The 18,057-nt window shown below is 33.3% G+C and overlaps 1 protein-coding gene across 1 annotated transcript; it reads right to left on the bottom strand.

Moving 5' to 3' along the window:
- Positions 1-2,714: 2,714 nt before the first annotated feature.
- On the bottom strand, positions 2,715-4,852 carry LOC116011808 (formin-like protein 8). The gene is made up of 2 exons (XM_031251217.1): positions 4,317-4,852; positions 2,715-4,228 (listed from the first exon to the last, which is right to left on the bottom strand). The coding sequence occupies exon 2, from the start codon at positions 4,185-4,187 to the stop codon at positions 3,069-3,071; it is 1,119 nt and encodes a 372-aa protein (XP_031107077.1). The 5' UTR covers positions 4,188-4,228; positions 4,317-4,852; the 3' UTR covers positions 2,715-3,068.
- Positions 4,853-18,057: the final 13,205 nt, after the last annotated feature.

Raw genomic sequence — 18,057 nt, 5'->3', positions numbered from 1 at the left:
ACTTTTTGAGGAATTCCAGAACAACACATACAATCTCGCACATCGTTGTGCGCCATTCCAACGCAACCTTAATTTATTGTCGGACAACGAGAAGCCTAACACGCACGTACGTACAGCATTAAATGCGCCATTCCCTTGTCTTCCTTGCCTTCCCATGCCGGCCTTAACCTTCCCGGCCTCAATTTAATGCTACCGTCAAACTGTTTTAATTTACCCCTGCATCCTATTTATTTCGTACGAATACGTACCATGTAAGGTTAAATCCTACTTTACAATATATTTTTACGAGTTGTGCCACATGTAATTTCAAATTTTACTTCTTGATTTGACGGACACTAATATAATGACGTCTAAAGTATCAATATAAGCAAAAAAAAAAAATCAAAAAAAAATATCTAAAAGTACTCATATAAACTTAAAAATTAAATTATCAATGAGATTGAATGATACCCCTTTTTAATGGGAATGGGATTTTTAATTGAATGGATAATCAAATTCATAGTTGTGTTTTAAAAAGTTATCAACCAAACACTAATTATGATTTTGATTCCCATTCCTAGTGTGTAAACCCATGAACCAAACACACCGTAAAATTGTATAAAAGCCAATGAATTAAGTAAGGTTATAACATAAATAAAGATATATTGGTGTAATTATTTGCAGTGTTAAGTTGTATATTTATATTATATATAAATTATTTCTATTTTTACATTTCTTCTTTGTTTATTCATTATTTATATAGTTATTTTCTCCTTGTATTTTAATTTGTTACTTTTTATTGAATATTTATTTAATTACACAATGCGGCATGGTATTTGACTATTCATATAATATAATATAATATAATATAATATAATAATACACTCAACAACATTTAATATTAAATGTTCGTTATATAAAAATGATACGGAGTAATTGGCAAGTCACGGATGAATAATAAAGCAATAGGACCAATGTCATATATGTATACCCTATAAGAAATTAGTTCACTACTACAAATCTACAATAATAGGGAGGCCTTTTTCTTTAAGAAAAATTTCTCTTTTTTTTTTTTTTAATAGAATAAAGATATAAATAATGTGCAATTAAGGCCATCCACTTCATTTAATTCTGATCTGTTTCATTTACAGTAACAATTGACACTTCACACTTGCCTATGTGAAATTGTGATGTTGCTAATTATGTTAAGTCTTCAGATTATCTTTTAAAAGGCAATGCTATAATTTGTCAGAATGGAGGTTGTATGTGTTTGGGTTGGGTGATAAGAGATTCTAATGGAGTGTTTTATGCTGTTAAGAGGATGCGGTGGAAAGGTATCTACACGCCAAAAGAAGTGGAGGCCCTTACTATTCGCGAAGCATTTAGTTGGATCAAAGGATTAAATCTTGATCATCTTGATGTTGAAACTGACTCAACAAGTTTATTATGCTTTACAAACATCATTTTATTCTTCTTTAGGTTTGATTATTGATGATGTTAAGGAAATGGCTAGTAATTTTACTGAAATCTATTTCCAATTTGTCAAACGATTTGCGAATCGTGCTGCCCACACTGTTGCTAAGGGGGTTGTTTTTGAATCAAGTTGTGGCAAGTGGCTTCCTGCACCGCCCTTGTCAATTACGAATATTTTGATTGATGATTTAATGAATTGATTTTCTCCTTATAAAAAAACAATGCTATAATTTTTATCATATATAATATAATTTTAAAGTGATATATGATACATTGCTCTTCTAATTTCAAATCTTAATATCTATCTCCTTACCAAACAATTTGTGATTGGTTTTGTTTATACTTGAGTATTAAGTAAATTTATTTTTTTAACGCAAAGTAATAATGTAATATCAACCAATTTACAAGTATTAAATAAAGATGTTTTTATTTTGCCAGGTTAGTATAGGTAAAGGGTGAAAAAAAATACTATTATTCATAATTTTATTTGATAGTCAAGTTTAATCTACTTTTGATCTCTCGACTCTAATAATATTTTCACTTTTAATTTTTTTCTCTAGCTATTGAATGACAAAGAGTCAATACCGTCCAGTAAAGCTCAAACTCATAACTTAAATTTGGAAGAGGCATTTCTTACCACTAAATCGCAAGGTCGCATAAACAAACTGTAATTGAATGAGCTTTTCTAAAAAAGACTACAAGTCTTTAAAAAAAAAAAAAAAATAGAGACTACAAGTTGATGCATACGGTGATTTAAATATTCCTCGGAAGGACAGTCAACGTTTTTTAATGCTAATAAAGAGCAAAGCAAGGACGAAGAGCACATATTACTTACAGTATATAAATAAAATAAATACTCCTTTTGTTTTGGTAAAAATAAATAAATCAATAGAAGCGTTATTAAATTTTATTTTCAGATTTCAGACAAGATATTGCGGCGCAAAATTAACGATCCCACAAATCTCGCCGCCAATCACTCCCGCATATATTTAATTTCTAGTCTCCGAAACAAAACCATATAAAATATTGACCAGAAGAAATAATCAGACCACACCAAATGCAGTTTCGGTGGATTATATTTTTCCTAGATTTAAACATAAAATGCATGTATATATTAAGCATGGTTTCATGGAATAGAAGGTACCAGGAACATCAATATACATTTGATTCCCAGTTTTTTTTTTTTTTTTAAAGATTCAAACACAATGTAAAACTAATGAAGAAGATACTATGCAGTAATTTAATGGGAATAAGAATGTAAATAAAGAAATACAGAAAAATAACAGCATTTTAGTATTCAAGAAGAGAAGGATGACAATTGACAAACCAGCTCAAAGCTCACAATTATCGCTATGACTCTCTTTCTAATTATCTGCCCATAATGCTAAAATGTATATGATTAGGAATAATAATAACAGTAATCACATATTTACATACGGTTAATGAAACAAGAGGGGTTTTGAGCTTTTTAATGATGTTTTGTGATAATTAAGTTATGGTTAAGGAAAATGATGAAGAAAACATGCACTAGTTAACCTCCTTTTTTCTTTTGTTCCTCGTTTTGATGATAACAATCATGATGATAAATGTGTGTCGCATAACTTTCAATGGTGCAATCATTTCAAGTCTGAAGAACAAATCCACGACTCCGTCATACCTTCACCGCCTCTGCCTGTCACGTTTTCCGGTGCTTTGTCTCCTAGGAAGTTTGAGGAGGCGGACGGAATATTCTGGTTTCCGTTGATTTCACCGTTGCGGGACGAGGAGAAGGCATTGTTGTTGGAGAAGGTTTGGAGTTGATCATAGCCGGTTTCGCTCCTCCGGGCGGGTTGGTCCGGTGATATGAGGCTGGGAAGGGCGGTGAGAGCGGTGTTTACTGATCCGAACTCATTTGGGGAGGATTGGAGGAGAGATGAGAGGATGGAGTTGTGGGGAATGGTGAAGAGATTGTTAGTGCTGGATGAGGGTAAGGAGGAGGGAGGCGGCGGGAGAAACGGTTGTGGCGGTTGAGGTTGTTGGAACTTCTGAGGGAACGGCCGGCGGAGATACGGCGGCGTGGCGGCGGATCTTAGAGCCGATGGAGTGCCGAATATATCGAACCGGGTTCTCGGGAAGGGCGAGGATGTAAAAGGCGGCGCCGGGATCCCGGTAAATTCCTGAACCATGGCTCGGAAATTGGTAGTGTCCGTGGTTAAAACTGTAGTCGGGGCTCTCCTTGACGCTCTAGACCGTTTCTTCGGGTTCCGCATAACACGGCCGTGATCTTTCCCCGCCGCCGTCACACTCCCGCTAACATGCGCCTCCGCCGCCGTCACGCTCCCACTAACATGCGCCTCCGCCGTAGACGGGAACGAAAGGCCGTTAAACCCGCCCGCGCCTGCGCCGAGCTTCTGATGAGCGGAAGGGCCCGGGGAGGGCAAGACGGCCGCGGGGTTGATCTGAGGGGAACACGGGTCGGATCTTAGGGTTCTGGACCAGGCCATATCGAGATTGAGAAGCGGGATTGAGTTCTGGTCGGCAAACGCCGGAGCCGTTAAAGTTGGATCGAAATAGTTCGACAAAAGCGGGCTAAACATGGCGGCGTTCGCGGCGGTTTGTGGCGGTTGTGAGAGCTGAGTAATGTGTCCGGCCGCCGCCGTTTTGGTCATGAAAGCCGAGAAAGAATCGGCGCGCGAATCGTACTCCTCATCGCCACCGCTCGACGACTGTAGACTCCCACTATTCCCAGAATCCATATCTCTCTCTCCTCTCTCTCTCTTCCCAGTAGCCGAAAAAGCTAAGACCAATAAATACAAAATCAAAAAAAAAAAAAAAAAACAGAAAGATTCAGAAAGTACTGATAAAAGAGAGTAATTAAAGCTCACCGAAGATCAGACTGATGATGATGATGATGATCTGCAAACAAGGCGACAGTACAAAGAAGTAGTAGAAGAAGGAGAAGAAGAAGAAGCTACAGTAGTCCTTTCCATCCGCTCTTTTTTCACCTTTGTCTCGATCTCAGCAAAAGCATTCACACCTAAACGGATATACACACACACACATATATATATATATATATATATATATGTCTGAGCTGCTCCGTTACTGATACTTTCTTTGCCTAATTTGGGTTGTAGTGAAGCTACTTTGCTAGGGTTTTCTCTTCACCAACGAGAAGAGAGAGAGATGGGTTTTTAGTTTTTAATCAACCCTCTAAAAGAGAGAAAGGGCTGGAGCTGAAAGGGTTGAACTCACTGAAAAGAGATCACGGTGGGGTCGCCATGGGAGAGGGACTGTGTAGGTTTTGAGAGAGAAAATGGCGAAGCGGTCAAATAGAGAGAGAGAGGGGAGAGGGGATGGGTTTGTGGCTTAGAATTGGCAGTGTGAAAACTGGGAAAAAAGATCAGAGGTTAAGTATGCGTAGACCTGGATTAGCTTTTTGCGAAATACTGCAAATAAAAAATGGTAGTAGGATAGGGGCAAGCGTCGAATACTAACAAAACCACTACTATTAAATTAATTAAATTAAGGCTTCAAATTGAGTAATTAGCTTTTCTTTTTCTGCTTTTCTAGCTACGTGATAATGATAGAATGAGGTGGGTATGATGCCATTTTGGACAAGATGGTTGAAAGGTATACGACGCAAATAGCCCAGCCACCAGCCATACCTTATACGTATGTATCTCCTCCCCCTCCCAAATACCCTTACCCCCCCTCCCCCCAACCCACGCTCCTCACACTACTAAAAAATGCTTTGATCCCGTTTGGTAACATAATTATCTTATTAATTAATTTTATCTTGTTTGATCACACTATTATTTATCTGATTTAGTTAAACAATCAATATTAGTGTTTGATTAATTAATTTTTTTTAACAGATTATTGCTCCAAAACGCTAATATTTAAAAAGCTGCCCGCATCAATTTTTTGATAAAATCATTTTACATGTAATCAACTATCAACTAACAGTTAATTTACCAAACATCTCTCTACAATCAACTAATGTTATGATCAACCTCACTAACTCAATCAGCTAATAGCTATTTACCAAACACTTCCTTTATTTACTTTTAACCAATTTCACATTGATAACTCATTACTATTATAAGAATCTTAAGTCGTTTAAGTATAATGTCTAAAATTAAATGTTAAAGGTTAAAAAATTAGTTTAGATTAGATTCATTTTTCAGAATATATATGAATATCAGTATAGAAAAAAAATAATTATTGGACGCATAATGAAGTCTCTAAACATCAACAGTCAAAGATGCTCAATGACACAGCATCTTTAAGATAAATAACAATTTGTGTATCAAAATAAAAATATAAATACCAACTTCTGTATTTATTTTAATAATTTATAAGATTGGTGTCTATACATATTGTCATACTGAACAATTGTGCTTCATCTTAACTAAAAGTCTAAACTCTTTTGGCATGAAATTGACTCAGATTTTAAATTAAATCATGTAATTCACCTTAACTAAAAGTTTAAGTTAATAGTTGGATTGCAGATTTATATTTATATATTATATATATGCTCAACATATAGAACAATTCTATAGGACCGAATAATAAGAATGACAATGGTAATAAATAAAAAGCACTGTGACTTTATATAAATGGTTAAAGCCAAACTATTAGTGTATCTACAAATAGTTGATATTTCTATTGCTACATATATTTCTACTAATAGTTGATATTCTTTTTTTGAAAGAAAACGTAGCTATTCCATTAATTCATAACATAAAACGTTTACATCAACGATCAATGAAATGGTAAACAATTCCTTACAGTTAGACATAGAAACAACTTTTCTAACTATGGTATAGAAAACTTGAATCGCAGACTGTTTCATAACTAGGAATCTATGTTTCTTCAAGGAGCTTAAAGCTTCATCAAAGATCTGAGTCTTCGTCATCATTCTTTTTTTGCTCGCCCAGGATAAGATCAACACTTGCCGAAACCAAACTAAACGATTTATGCTAATGAAAATGATAAGCCCGTGAAAGTAACGAGAGGAAAAATGCTCGTGAAAGTAACGAGAGGAAAACACAATAATAGAGAAAATAAAAAGTGGGTAAAGTCAAAGTAGGGTTGGGAGTTCAAGACTGCCAACACAAACCCAATACCTACCTAGTATTATTTTATTCAAAGGGAAAGAAAACGGAAGAAGTAAATCTGTGGTGGTGGTCGGAGGCGGACGGAGCTGCGACGATGGTCGGGCGGAAGAAGAGCGAGAGCAAACGTAGAAGGTGACCAAAACCGCCGGCTCAAAGCTCCATTAGAGCTCCGGCCGGAGGCCGGCGGTGGAAACCGAAGTTGAGCAGCAGAGAAAGGCGTTTGGTTTTAGAGAGAAAAGGGAGGCTAGGGTTTAGAGAGAAAAAAAAGAACTTCTAACTCTTATGTTCCGTCCAAAAATATCAATAAAATAGTTGATATTCTATTATTCGACAATTCTTTTTTGTTATTCAAAATGATGATGAACTAAACATTTAGAATATAACTTTTTGAATTGAAATTTATAATAATTAATATACTTATAATTCCTTCACGTTAATGGTAACCAAATAAATTTTGTCAACCATAAACTAAATATCTACTACAAAAAGTAGTGTTCAATTGTGACACTGCACATTACAGAGAATATAACTTCACCAAAATAAGAGGAAAATAAGAGCAGTATTAGGTGGGGTTTAATTAAGAAAAGAGTACGTGTTAAATGCATACATTAAATTAAACAATGGGCGATAGGTTTCAGCAATATAATGAGCTTGCGTTAAGATGAAAAGATTAGTTGGGTGTACTTGGTATCTTAAATAGGATTAGCAGATGTTTGACCAAGTCAATAATGTCTGGGAAAGGTTCAAGTGGCCGGGAGGTTATTATTGAGAACCTACAGAGAATCTCTCTTCCAGTCCTCCACTGAAACGTAGGTGGATACAATCATTATAAACCTGTTTTCTCTTTTCAATTTCTACATAGCCTTCATTTCCCCCTCCTACCTTTATTTATTTATTTATTTTTGTGATGTTTTTTGCTTTACTATTTTTTGTTACTCCGTATTATTTAGATGGATTGGTTGGTTGAATAGCATATAGTGATATATAATACATACCAAGTAAAACCCCTCAACTATTTAATAAACTAGTGTGAAAATTATATATTTATACTTGTTTGATTTGTGTAATGTCTTGAGGACTGTGTGTATATATATTGAATCGAATAAAAAGAGGTGCCCAAATAAATAATGGGGTGAACTTTTAACCCTTAATCTAGTACAAGTCAACGTCTCTCAATGAAAGAAATTTTAAAAGTGGTGGCATGCATTTTGATATTTTTATCTAACTTTGAATTGCACAAGTTTTATATTACATGCATGTGCATAAGTTTCAAACTATATGTGCACACAGTTATACTACGAGTGCAAAGAGTAATAACTTTGAAATGCACATAAAAATTATGGACAAATTTAGACTCTCCATTTAGAGGATGTATGTGGTTGTGATTTTATGATTTTTATTTTACTTTTAAATTTCAGTAATTTGCATAGGGGTAATTGGGGTATTAATGCTTATTTTAAATATGTATAGTATTTTATATGGTTGTTATGCATAATTTGGGGATAGAATTTATGATAGGTTTGTATTTTCTTGTTTATATACTCTCATTCTCCGCGTCAAATTCTTTCTTCATTTTACTCTGGATTGTTCTTCATTTACATCCATTGGCTCAAGTTGATTTTTGTATTTTTTTTTAATTATCTAACGTTTGAGAATAGTATTGTCTATATTTGTGATTGACCTATGTGTGATTTTCACCGGCAATGTATTGGTGTGAACTATGGCCTCCGTAGGTGTGGATTTGCATTTTGCACTGTCGGTCCTCGCTGCTGGGTTTTCATCATATATGAGTAGCTCGCCGTGGTCTAGTGTGCACTTTGTGTTTATGTTATGTGTGTGTGTGCATTATAAACTTAGGATGTGTTTGTGATAGTGCATGATGTGTATGTGTGCATTTCAATGTAAACATGTGCACATTGTAATGTATAAGTGTGGCGTGTGGCATGTGTGCATGCGCTTCTAGTGATATTCTATGGTACACACGATGTTGTACATGAGAGCAAACAGTCGTCCAAAGCACAACACAACATCTCATGCTATTGTCGTCCATATGCACACATCACAGCGCTCCATATGCACACGCGCATTTTTAATTCTTGATCTCCCAATTAATCTTATCCATAAATTTATCTTTTTATGCACCAGATTGGTTCTCATGTTTGTTCTTACAGGGGGAGTGGTTCTCATTGCAACATCACCCTATATATATATATAGGAGCAGTATCAAATGAGAACATGATCCTCATGTAAAAAGCAAAGATCGATCTCACCCGCCCATTAGGGTTGATCAACAGTTTATGATTTTAGTAAAAAAACAAGATCAATTTTATAATTATTAAAATCTAATAGTGGAATTTATTTTATAATTATTACAAACTTGAAAGCTTAATAATGGTAAGATCCTATTTTCAAAAAATAATAGTAAGATCCTAACTTTTGATTTGTCAGGATAGAAGGTGTGGATGTATCCACCGAGGGATTCACACACACATATGGGCAAATGTTTTACCTATGCTAATTTATACACATAATGTCATAATGTAATGAATGCAGGTGACAAGTGGTTGAACTCCTTATACACACGTATATATTCTACGGGGTCGTTGACATTATCTTTTCAACATTTTATGATGTTATAGGCTTTTTAGTTTTGTTTATTGCTGCCTTTAATGTTAATACGTGAAATTTTGAGTTCTATTAATTAAGATGTTACGTACTAACACTTGGTTATGTTCGTTTTTTTTGTTTTTTTAATATTAAAATACAGATATCATTAACTCAAATATTAAAGTTTGAATTTGACTATTTTATTGAACTTTTGGTACAATTTTAATTTATATGATTGTAACTTTAAATATTCTTATTATCAATTTGATGTTACATTTTTTTTAAAAAAAAAAAAGTCACATGAATAAAACTCTACATTCTGTGATCATGAATTCTAGTCTATATTAGGTAGAAAGAGACAAATAGACTTCCTTCAAAACCTACCTCACACATTCACGAGTATGTATAAGATGTATTTATCCATTTATTTGAGAATATTAAATCACCATTGATATACTAGTTGCTATTTTTAGCTGTGTTTGGTTGTTGATGATGTAGATAATTTGTAACTATATTATTCTATTCATTGATTAATGAAAAGTGAAATAATATAAGATTGATTCATCGTGAGAAAGATCACGATATTGTACTCGGACCTTTCAAATAAATTAAAGATATAGATACTAGAGAATTTTTTTATTTATTATAAAATTAATTATAGATATTATAAGAATTCACAACTTTCTACTATAAGGTGCATGAATAAGGAAAAAAATAGATGCATAATTTTTTATTTTTTATTTTTGGTGAGAGGCATAGATGCATAATAAGGTACGGTGCATCACTTTCCAATCAATATTATGCATCACTTTTTTCTTTTTTATCATCATTATTTTCAACTTAAGGTGCATAAATTTAACGCTTAAGGAGTATAATAATTTGTTTTCCTTATGAATAACGACTTTTTAGATTCCATGTGCATACATTTAAAGCTTAAGGTGCATAAATTTAACTCTTAAGGCATACAATTTTTATTTTTTTTTTATGAATAACCTTTTGAATTTTAGGTGCATAAGTTTAATGCTTAATGTGCATCACTTTTCAATTTAAGGTGCATGAATTTAACTCTTAAGGTGCATAACTTTAGCTCGGGGGCCTTTGACCTAATGTATTTTGTTCCCGAGCTCACAAATTGTACACTATACTAAATCGTATATCCACGCGTATTAACCGGATTTTATATATATATATATATAGAGTTGGGACGGATAGAGATACATATAGATAGTAGGTACATGTGGCATTAAATGTTCTAGGACAAAGTTTACCTAAATCTACCGGGATAACGCAGGATGTTGCTTGCGGATCTTAAACTACTACTGCAATGGAGTAACATTTTTTAAATATTAATCTATCCGGGGTAATATCTTTTAGCCATTTATCTCGTCATTAATTATGTCGATAATAATTATGTTATTATTATTTCTATTTTTTGTACTAGCTCTAATTAATCAATATGTATAATATACGTATGCGTTTATATGTATGCGATTCTCTGTCATTTTCATCGATTCTGCACCTTAATCAAGGAGTGGATCACAGTGATTTCTGTTTTGCATCCTGGCCGTTGGATTCAGTAGATTCCCCCTTTTTAATTTGTTGATGTGCAATTTCCAGCTCGATCTTACTTTGCCTTTCAAGTACTGAAAAGGTATAATGGCAAAGGAATAAAGAGCATGGCTGCCTGCCAACATTTCTAAGCTAAAATTATGGCTTCCCCTGTGGTTTCCATTTCCTAATTCAGCATTTTCGCCAGAATATATAACTCTTTGTTTTTTTTTACAGGTGCCATTTTGAAAAGGATGTGGTTAAATACTTTAATATATATGCACAGATCTAAGTGAATTTTATGAGTAATTTGTAAGGTATGTTTCGCAAAAGTTCAAAAAGTAATGAAATACAATAGGACAATGTTGTTGGCACTCAGTAATGACTAATGTGTGTACGTTTTATTAAATTAATTTAAGAGGAAATTTACGGTTGTTATCGGAAAAACGCATTCTGAGTGAAGTCTGTCTTCCTTGTAATCTTAATTGACAAATGATAGATAAACCAGAGCAGTCTAATTAGATTACTTAAATTTAATTACGAGCTTATAATAAAAAGGGCCAATAGACCAGAGTTACATATATATTGATGGATACTTCCTGAGTAGGTACCCAGTCTCTGGAGGACCCCTAGTACCCGGAGCCCGCTGACTGACCAGTTTTACCAGTAGATGGGCTGGGTACGGATACCCATTGGCCCACCTGATGTAGGCATATGGTCGCAATGTCCGATTGAGTGCGACACTCAGAGGTGGCGAGCAGAGACTCGCTGGGGATCTTTCACAGATTTGGTGGGATATTTTCCTATTTCACATTAAGAAGCAGCGATGGCGGTTTTGGGTAGTTTAAGCAACCTTCCTAAAGTCATATTTGTTAAGTTTTTCTTGTTTTTCTTGTAAAATGTTCATTATTCTTATATAAATACTCCCTTTGGCCTGTGATCAGATTTTGATTTTAATGCAAGTGCGGTTACTTTGTCCAATTGCTTTTTCATATTATTATTATTATTTTTCTTATTTTATGGTTGTGTTGACTTACCGTCTGGCTACCTCGAGAATGTAAAACTAACATATATATATATATAAAGGAGGTGGAAACATGATGATTTGGTATAGGAAGAAGAAGCTAATCTTACATATATAAGGCGAAGGTATTGCAGAAATGGCAGTGCGCAGAATATATGTGTAACAACACTAGCGCAGCAGTTTATAGTTGGGACAGGAATCATTAATGCATTGAAAATAGCAAGGCACCCATTCCTTAGAAAAATGGATAGAAACTCACCAACCGACCGACCAACGAGCCACGGATTATGTTTTCACATCACATCTTGGAATTGGGTTTCAATCTCCTAATCACAAAAAAGTGAATCTTACATATGTATACACACACACATTTTTGTCTCTCCTAATTACACCTTTTTTCATTTCTAATTATTCAAATCTTAGTATACCACTCAACATTTGACTATTCCCCATGTGTCTTCTAACTCAACAATATTATTGATACAACTACTTTTAATATACATTTGTAAAAGGAAATGAATGGAATTATTCTTTGAAGTAAAAATACCTCAATTCTTAATGTGAAATATTAAGATTGGTTAATTATCAAATCAGAATATCTTTTGGTTAAATTAGATTGAATATTTAACTAATCACGTTGTGCCTAAAAATATTTTTCTTTTGAAGTTCATATAGTGTTACTCTTTGTAAAAATTCAAGATGCTCTATAAAATTCGCAACCTCAATAGTAAGGTTGTTGAGGTTTTTTAGGTGCCAATTAGGAGAGAGACGAGGGAAAGAAAAAGAAGAAAAAATGGGGAAAAGGGGAAAAAACAGTCTGGTAAAAAAAAAAAAAAGAAGAGTTGCACTAACGCGCTTGGCTCGGCGCGATCTGTGCAGCCCACGCATGTCTGTGCAGTTCCCCTTTCTCTTTTCTCTCTTGGCGAGTCCCACAAAAATACCTCTCTTACAAGAAGACACCAAATAATCTCTCATCCTTCTCTCTCCTCCACATAAGCAATGCTTTCCTAAAAAACCTGTAAAAAAAAATCATTAATGTGGTTGCCCTAACTTAAAATCATAAATGGGTGTTGCTCAACTATAACATTTTTTACAATTACTTTGTATATATGCGTATAAGAAATAATGTCTTGTATTTATTTTTATAATTTGACAAATTTTTAAGTTATTCCAATGTTTGTTCATTAAAAAAATCTGTATATAATGAAATTTGAATTCAAAAACTTGAGTTAAATAAGATATTTTATATGTCATTTCAACTATATAACATTGACTTTCAAACAAAATTGTTTATAAGTTGATTACATAAAAGAAGGATAACAGATATACATGAGATTAATATTATTGTTTAAAGAACCCCTTTATCATATGTCTATAGGGAATAAGAAACAAATATAAATCGAATCAACATCATATAGTGTTAATCAATCATAAAAAAAAAAAGTAATAACATCATACTATAGAACACGTAAAGTTTCGAATCTTTTTTAACTTTCGTCTATAATCACTCATAAAAATATAAGAATAATAGCCTTATTCGATCTTAATTTAGGTATTCAAGCCTAAAAACATGCATATCTTTAATGTATACCATTATATATACAATTGAACAACACATAAATGATTACAATATATCGTGCAAATAAAATTCCTTTATTCCCCAAATCCGAATTTCTTGAAAAACCACTCATACAGGAATATTTATCAGACTCCATTGCCCTCTTTTCTGCTAAGCTTTTTCTATATGGTGGCGTCTTGGTTGGTTTTATTCTTTGCCAACCAATTACCAATCACAATACTTGTGGAAGAAATGCAATGGCTGTGAAGCTGCTTTGCCCACACAGGGAAAAAGGAACGAAAGGGGAAAAAAGTAAAGCTAAATGAATTAAAGTATTTCAAAATAGTTGGTATGGGTAAAATTTTTGGGTACACGAGAATGTATAATACGTAACGCTTAGGAAATTTGCATGATTTTGGATAATTCAGCAAAGTGGTCGGACAATTAGTTTGGTAATTATATGTTAGAAAAATTGTACCTTTTGTCCCTATGTTATAGGGTAATTGTAGAATTCATTCATAAGTGTTGATCATATTCGCCTTTTGTCCTTGAGTGATTATTGATGTTGCATTTTTCGTCCCTTTATTAATAAAACATTAGGGACAAAATTTACAATTTAGTGTAACTTATGGACGAAAAGTGAGCACGAAAATACGAAAAGTGCAACTTCAATGATAATTTAGAGACAAAAAGTGAGCATGACCAACACACAGAGACGAATTCTACAATTATCTTATAACTTAGGAATGAAAAATACAATTTCCCCTAATATGTTTATAAGTTCAAATCTTCAATTAAGATCACAAAGTGAGTTTCATCTAAAGTGCATTGCTCACTTTTAGATAGAGACTACGAACATTTCTGTACATCGAAGGAATTTGCATGATTTTAATTTATAGTTGTATTTTATTGCAGTACAAAGTTTATTATTTTCTACCTCGTTTTTCTTTATTAGTTTATATTTTTGTACTTCAATTATATTTGAAGTAAATTTTCGTTTAAAATATTTATTTAATTTCATTGCTTGGCAGCTAGTAGGGGTGGTTTCGGAATGCATATTTCGGTGTATGCGAAAAAAGAATATAGAATCAATATTTTCATATTTTCCATTTTTTTTTCAATAGTTACATATACGAAGAGGAAAATGAAGAAAAGAAGAAGAAAGAATTGAAGGAAAAGAAATATGTTGGAGAATATAAGAAAAATAAAAAAAGAAGGAGAAGAATAGAAGAAAAATAAAAACAGAAGGAGAAGAATAAGAGAAGATATTTTATTTATTTATTTTGATTTTCGCTGGTAGAATATGTCATGATTGTCAAAATATTTTCTAGATATCATAGTTTATTTATTTATTTTAAAGTCAGAAATTGTAATGTTACACGTACCTTTTAAAGGAAACTACCTGAATTTTCAGGGTTCAGTGAGGAAAATTTAAAGTCAATGAAAAATAAGGATATGATCAATGAAAAATTGACATGTTTTTCTAGAAAATGACTTCCATTTTTTTTTTTTTGTAGGGAAGTCATTTTTCGTTGCTGACTTTGCTGATTCCCGCTTTGGTCAATCATCTGCAACCACTACCCACCGTCGTCCAGACACCTTCCCGACAAGGCACAACCACCAACCACCATCGTCCAACAGCTAATCAGCCACAAGTACAACCCATCATCGTAGGTCGCTCTATTTCAAGTGCTGAAACAGTAAATTCGAGTGCCTGAGTAAACAACGAGGGTCCCAGTGTGCGGAAACCGCTCTGACGGTCCCTAGGGCGAAAATAATCGTCTGGGCATTGTTGGCCAAAATTTTCGGGTTAGAAAATTGTGTTAACTTTTCACCCATTATTTTCCTTATCAATGGAATTGGTTAGAAGGTGAGTCTAGAATTCTCTTCACTTTTTGGTAAAATGAAATTGGAGAGAAATTTCAATGGTGAAAGTAATTGTTATCTAAAAGTTATTAAATTAGATAAAAAGATTTGGTACAATATATAATTTAAAATATTTACCAAATACGTAAAAAATAATCATTTAATATGTAATTTCCAAACATAAAAACAATTCGAGCCATATACAACTTACATTTGCTAGATATAGTGAAAAGTTTTCCGTGCAGAATTCATGTTAGTACGTAGCTGTATGGAGCCTAGCAGTAATTTATATTTATTAACTTCATTTCCTAGCGCTATATGTATTTGCTTGGCTTTTTTTTTTTTTTTTCCAATTCCGCTTAGGATAAAACATGGTGATGGGTATATTGCGTGTAACTCAACGAGTAAAGCCTAAGCGAGGAGGCTATAAGAAGAAATGGAGGCCAGGATCCTGACCTCAAGCTCGGCATGGGGTGTGATTGGCCTCCGAGACGACCAGCACGTCCATTAGCCGAAGACCGAGTCTTGCGAGAATGTTCGATCTGCGTGAAGGATGATAGAAGGGCTATTATAAATAATTGATCACAATGTAATGACATTTTTGTCAATTTTATGTTATTTTGTCTTTATTCTTTATTTGAAATTAGATAATTTAAACCCCGTAACTCTTACAGCTCAAATTATGAAGATCAATTGCTGAGAGTCGAACTTTTAACCTTGTTCGTAATTACAAAGTTATTAGTTTGACCAAATTAACTGGGATTGTCCCATTAATTTAGACTTTTAAAACACATCCCTAATTTCACTATTACGCCCTTTTCTTTGGCTGATGTTTTTTTTTTCTTTTTTTTTTGAAAGTTTTCTATTTCTTTTTAATTTCACTTTTTATAAAATATTTTGATGGTGAATATATTACAGGTGGTTACAGTGACTATAAAATGAAGCCTGCAATTTTTATATGGGACTTTTGGTTTCATGCGAGCTTCCTTTCAATTCTTGCTGTCTGTACTTTTGTTATGGTTTGGCCTCGCAGGATTCTTTTGTCTTGTGCTCTTTGTCAGGGCTTTTCTTTGTTTATGCTTCATTTTAGTAATTGAGCTTTCGAGCAACTCAATTAGTATAATTTTTTAAAAAGTTTTTAGGAGTCAAGTAGGAGAGAAGGTTGTCGAAAAAAAAAATGAGCATGGTAACCAACTCGTGCTCACGGCGTTTTATTTATTTATTCTTTTTTAATTTTAATTCTTTTGGTGGTGGCTGGTGCCCACATTAGTAGACAAAAAAAAAAAAAAAAAATTATTCTGCTGGACTTTTTTACTTCTCTTTCATATTTCTCTCTTCCAATCTCACATTTGGTTACACAAAAAATCACTTTAAAACTGTTAATGAGGATGCTCTTATGGAGCATCTTTCCTTTCATTTGATCATTCGCCGTTTCGATTAATTTTTAATTATTTGTTTTGATGAATTTATTATATTCCTTACCCCTCTGTATGTTGCTTTCCTTGGCATGAGGAAAAGAATAAATGTTTGAAGAAATTGCAATTTGAAGTCGGATGAGATGATAAAATTGATTTAACATTTTCGTTAATTAGTTGGTGGATTTCTCCGGTGAGGCCGTGGTGGTCCAGCAGCCGCGATGGCGGCGATTTTGAGCGATCATTATGATATGGACAATTGGATTACATTGTTGTTTGCTAAATATATCCTTGTATGCTGACATGGCGATTTATTATTTGTCGAGAATCGATGCCAACTTAATGCTAAAATCACGGGCGAAATGCTAATGTTGACGGGTTGAGTAAAAATCGGGTAATTTGGATGAAACTAACGCAGAAATTAATGATGTTTGGTTTAGTAAATTGTGGTGACTGCAATTACAAACAACCATTATTTTAGGGCATTGGTATTATGATAGAACCTTTGCGTGCGTTTGTTAACTGAATTCTTTTAAATAAAATTTTTTATAAATGAAAATATACAATATGTTTACTTGTGTTGACACAGTGTAAACCTAAATTATAAAATACTCCGTATTAAATATGAATAAATTGGAAGAAAACAAATGGAGACAATTATTAGCTGATAGCTTTTAGCGTTGTGGAATGGTGTTTGGTAAATTAATTGTTCGAATTTGTGACCTTTCATTTGAAAGAGCCACCAATTGTTATACCATGGATTAATGTTCATATTGCATTATGAATCTGATATAAAAATTATGTACTTTCAGCTAACACATTTTGCACATACAATTAACAATTTTTATGCATGTAAACAAATAACTTGATAATACATAATATGATAGCTACATGTACAATCTGCAGGCACATAATGTGTCAACTACAGATATATAATATGAAGGTTATTTTTAGACCAGGATCTACAATGCAAGATAGACCCTGGTCCATTGTATAATTTGCCCATTATTGTAACATTACTTTGATTGGTTTAATTTCACGAACCGGATCACCATATATCATTTGGGCCTTTTGGGTCTATACTATCAATGTATATTTGTCTCATTTCAGAAATAAAGAATGAATTTTTATTTTTATTTTTATAAAAAACTAAATGAAAGTCATAGTATTTTTAAAAATATATATATAATATTTAATGTACAACAATTTATTATCTCTCGTACAGACTATTATTATTCTTAAAAGAAACAGAAATTTCAAACAATTTCTTTGAGATGCCTGGTCAAAAATCATTGGTGCACAAATTTGTAGTCCAGAAATGTACAACTTACACCAGGGTGGGACAATGGGACGAGGTATGTTTCCAATAATTTAAGGCACTGAAGGGGCAGTTGTTGACTGTTGATATTTAGGAAAAGAAAACCAAAACAAAAAAAAAAAAAAATGCTGTTTATGGTACAGTGTTAGGGGCCAGTGATGTGTAAT

Source organism: Ipomoea triloba, chromosome 3, assembly GCF_003576645.1.
Source record: "Ipomoea triloba cultivar NCNSP0323 chromosome 3, ASM357664v1".
NCBI classification, from domain to species: domain Eukaryota; kingdom Viridiplantae; phylum Streptophyta; class Magnoliopsida; order Solanales; family Convolvulaceae; genus Ipomoea; species Ipomoea triloba.
This window is presented reverse-complemented; position numbering and strand designations above follow the sequence as displayed.

Coding starts and splice junctions, on each gene's coding strand:
- LOC116011808 (XM_031251217.1), bottom strand. CDS start 4,187: ATGGATTCTGGGAATAGTGGGAGTCTACAGTCGTCGAGCGGTGGCGAT.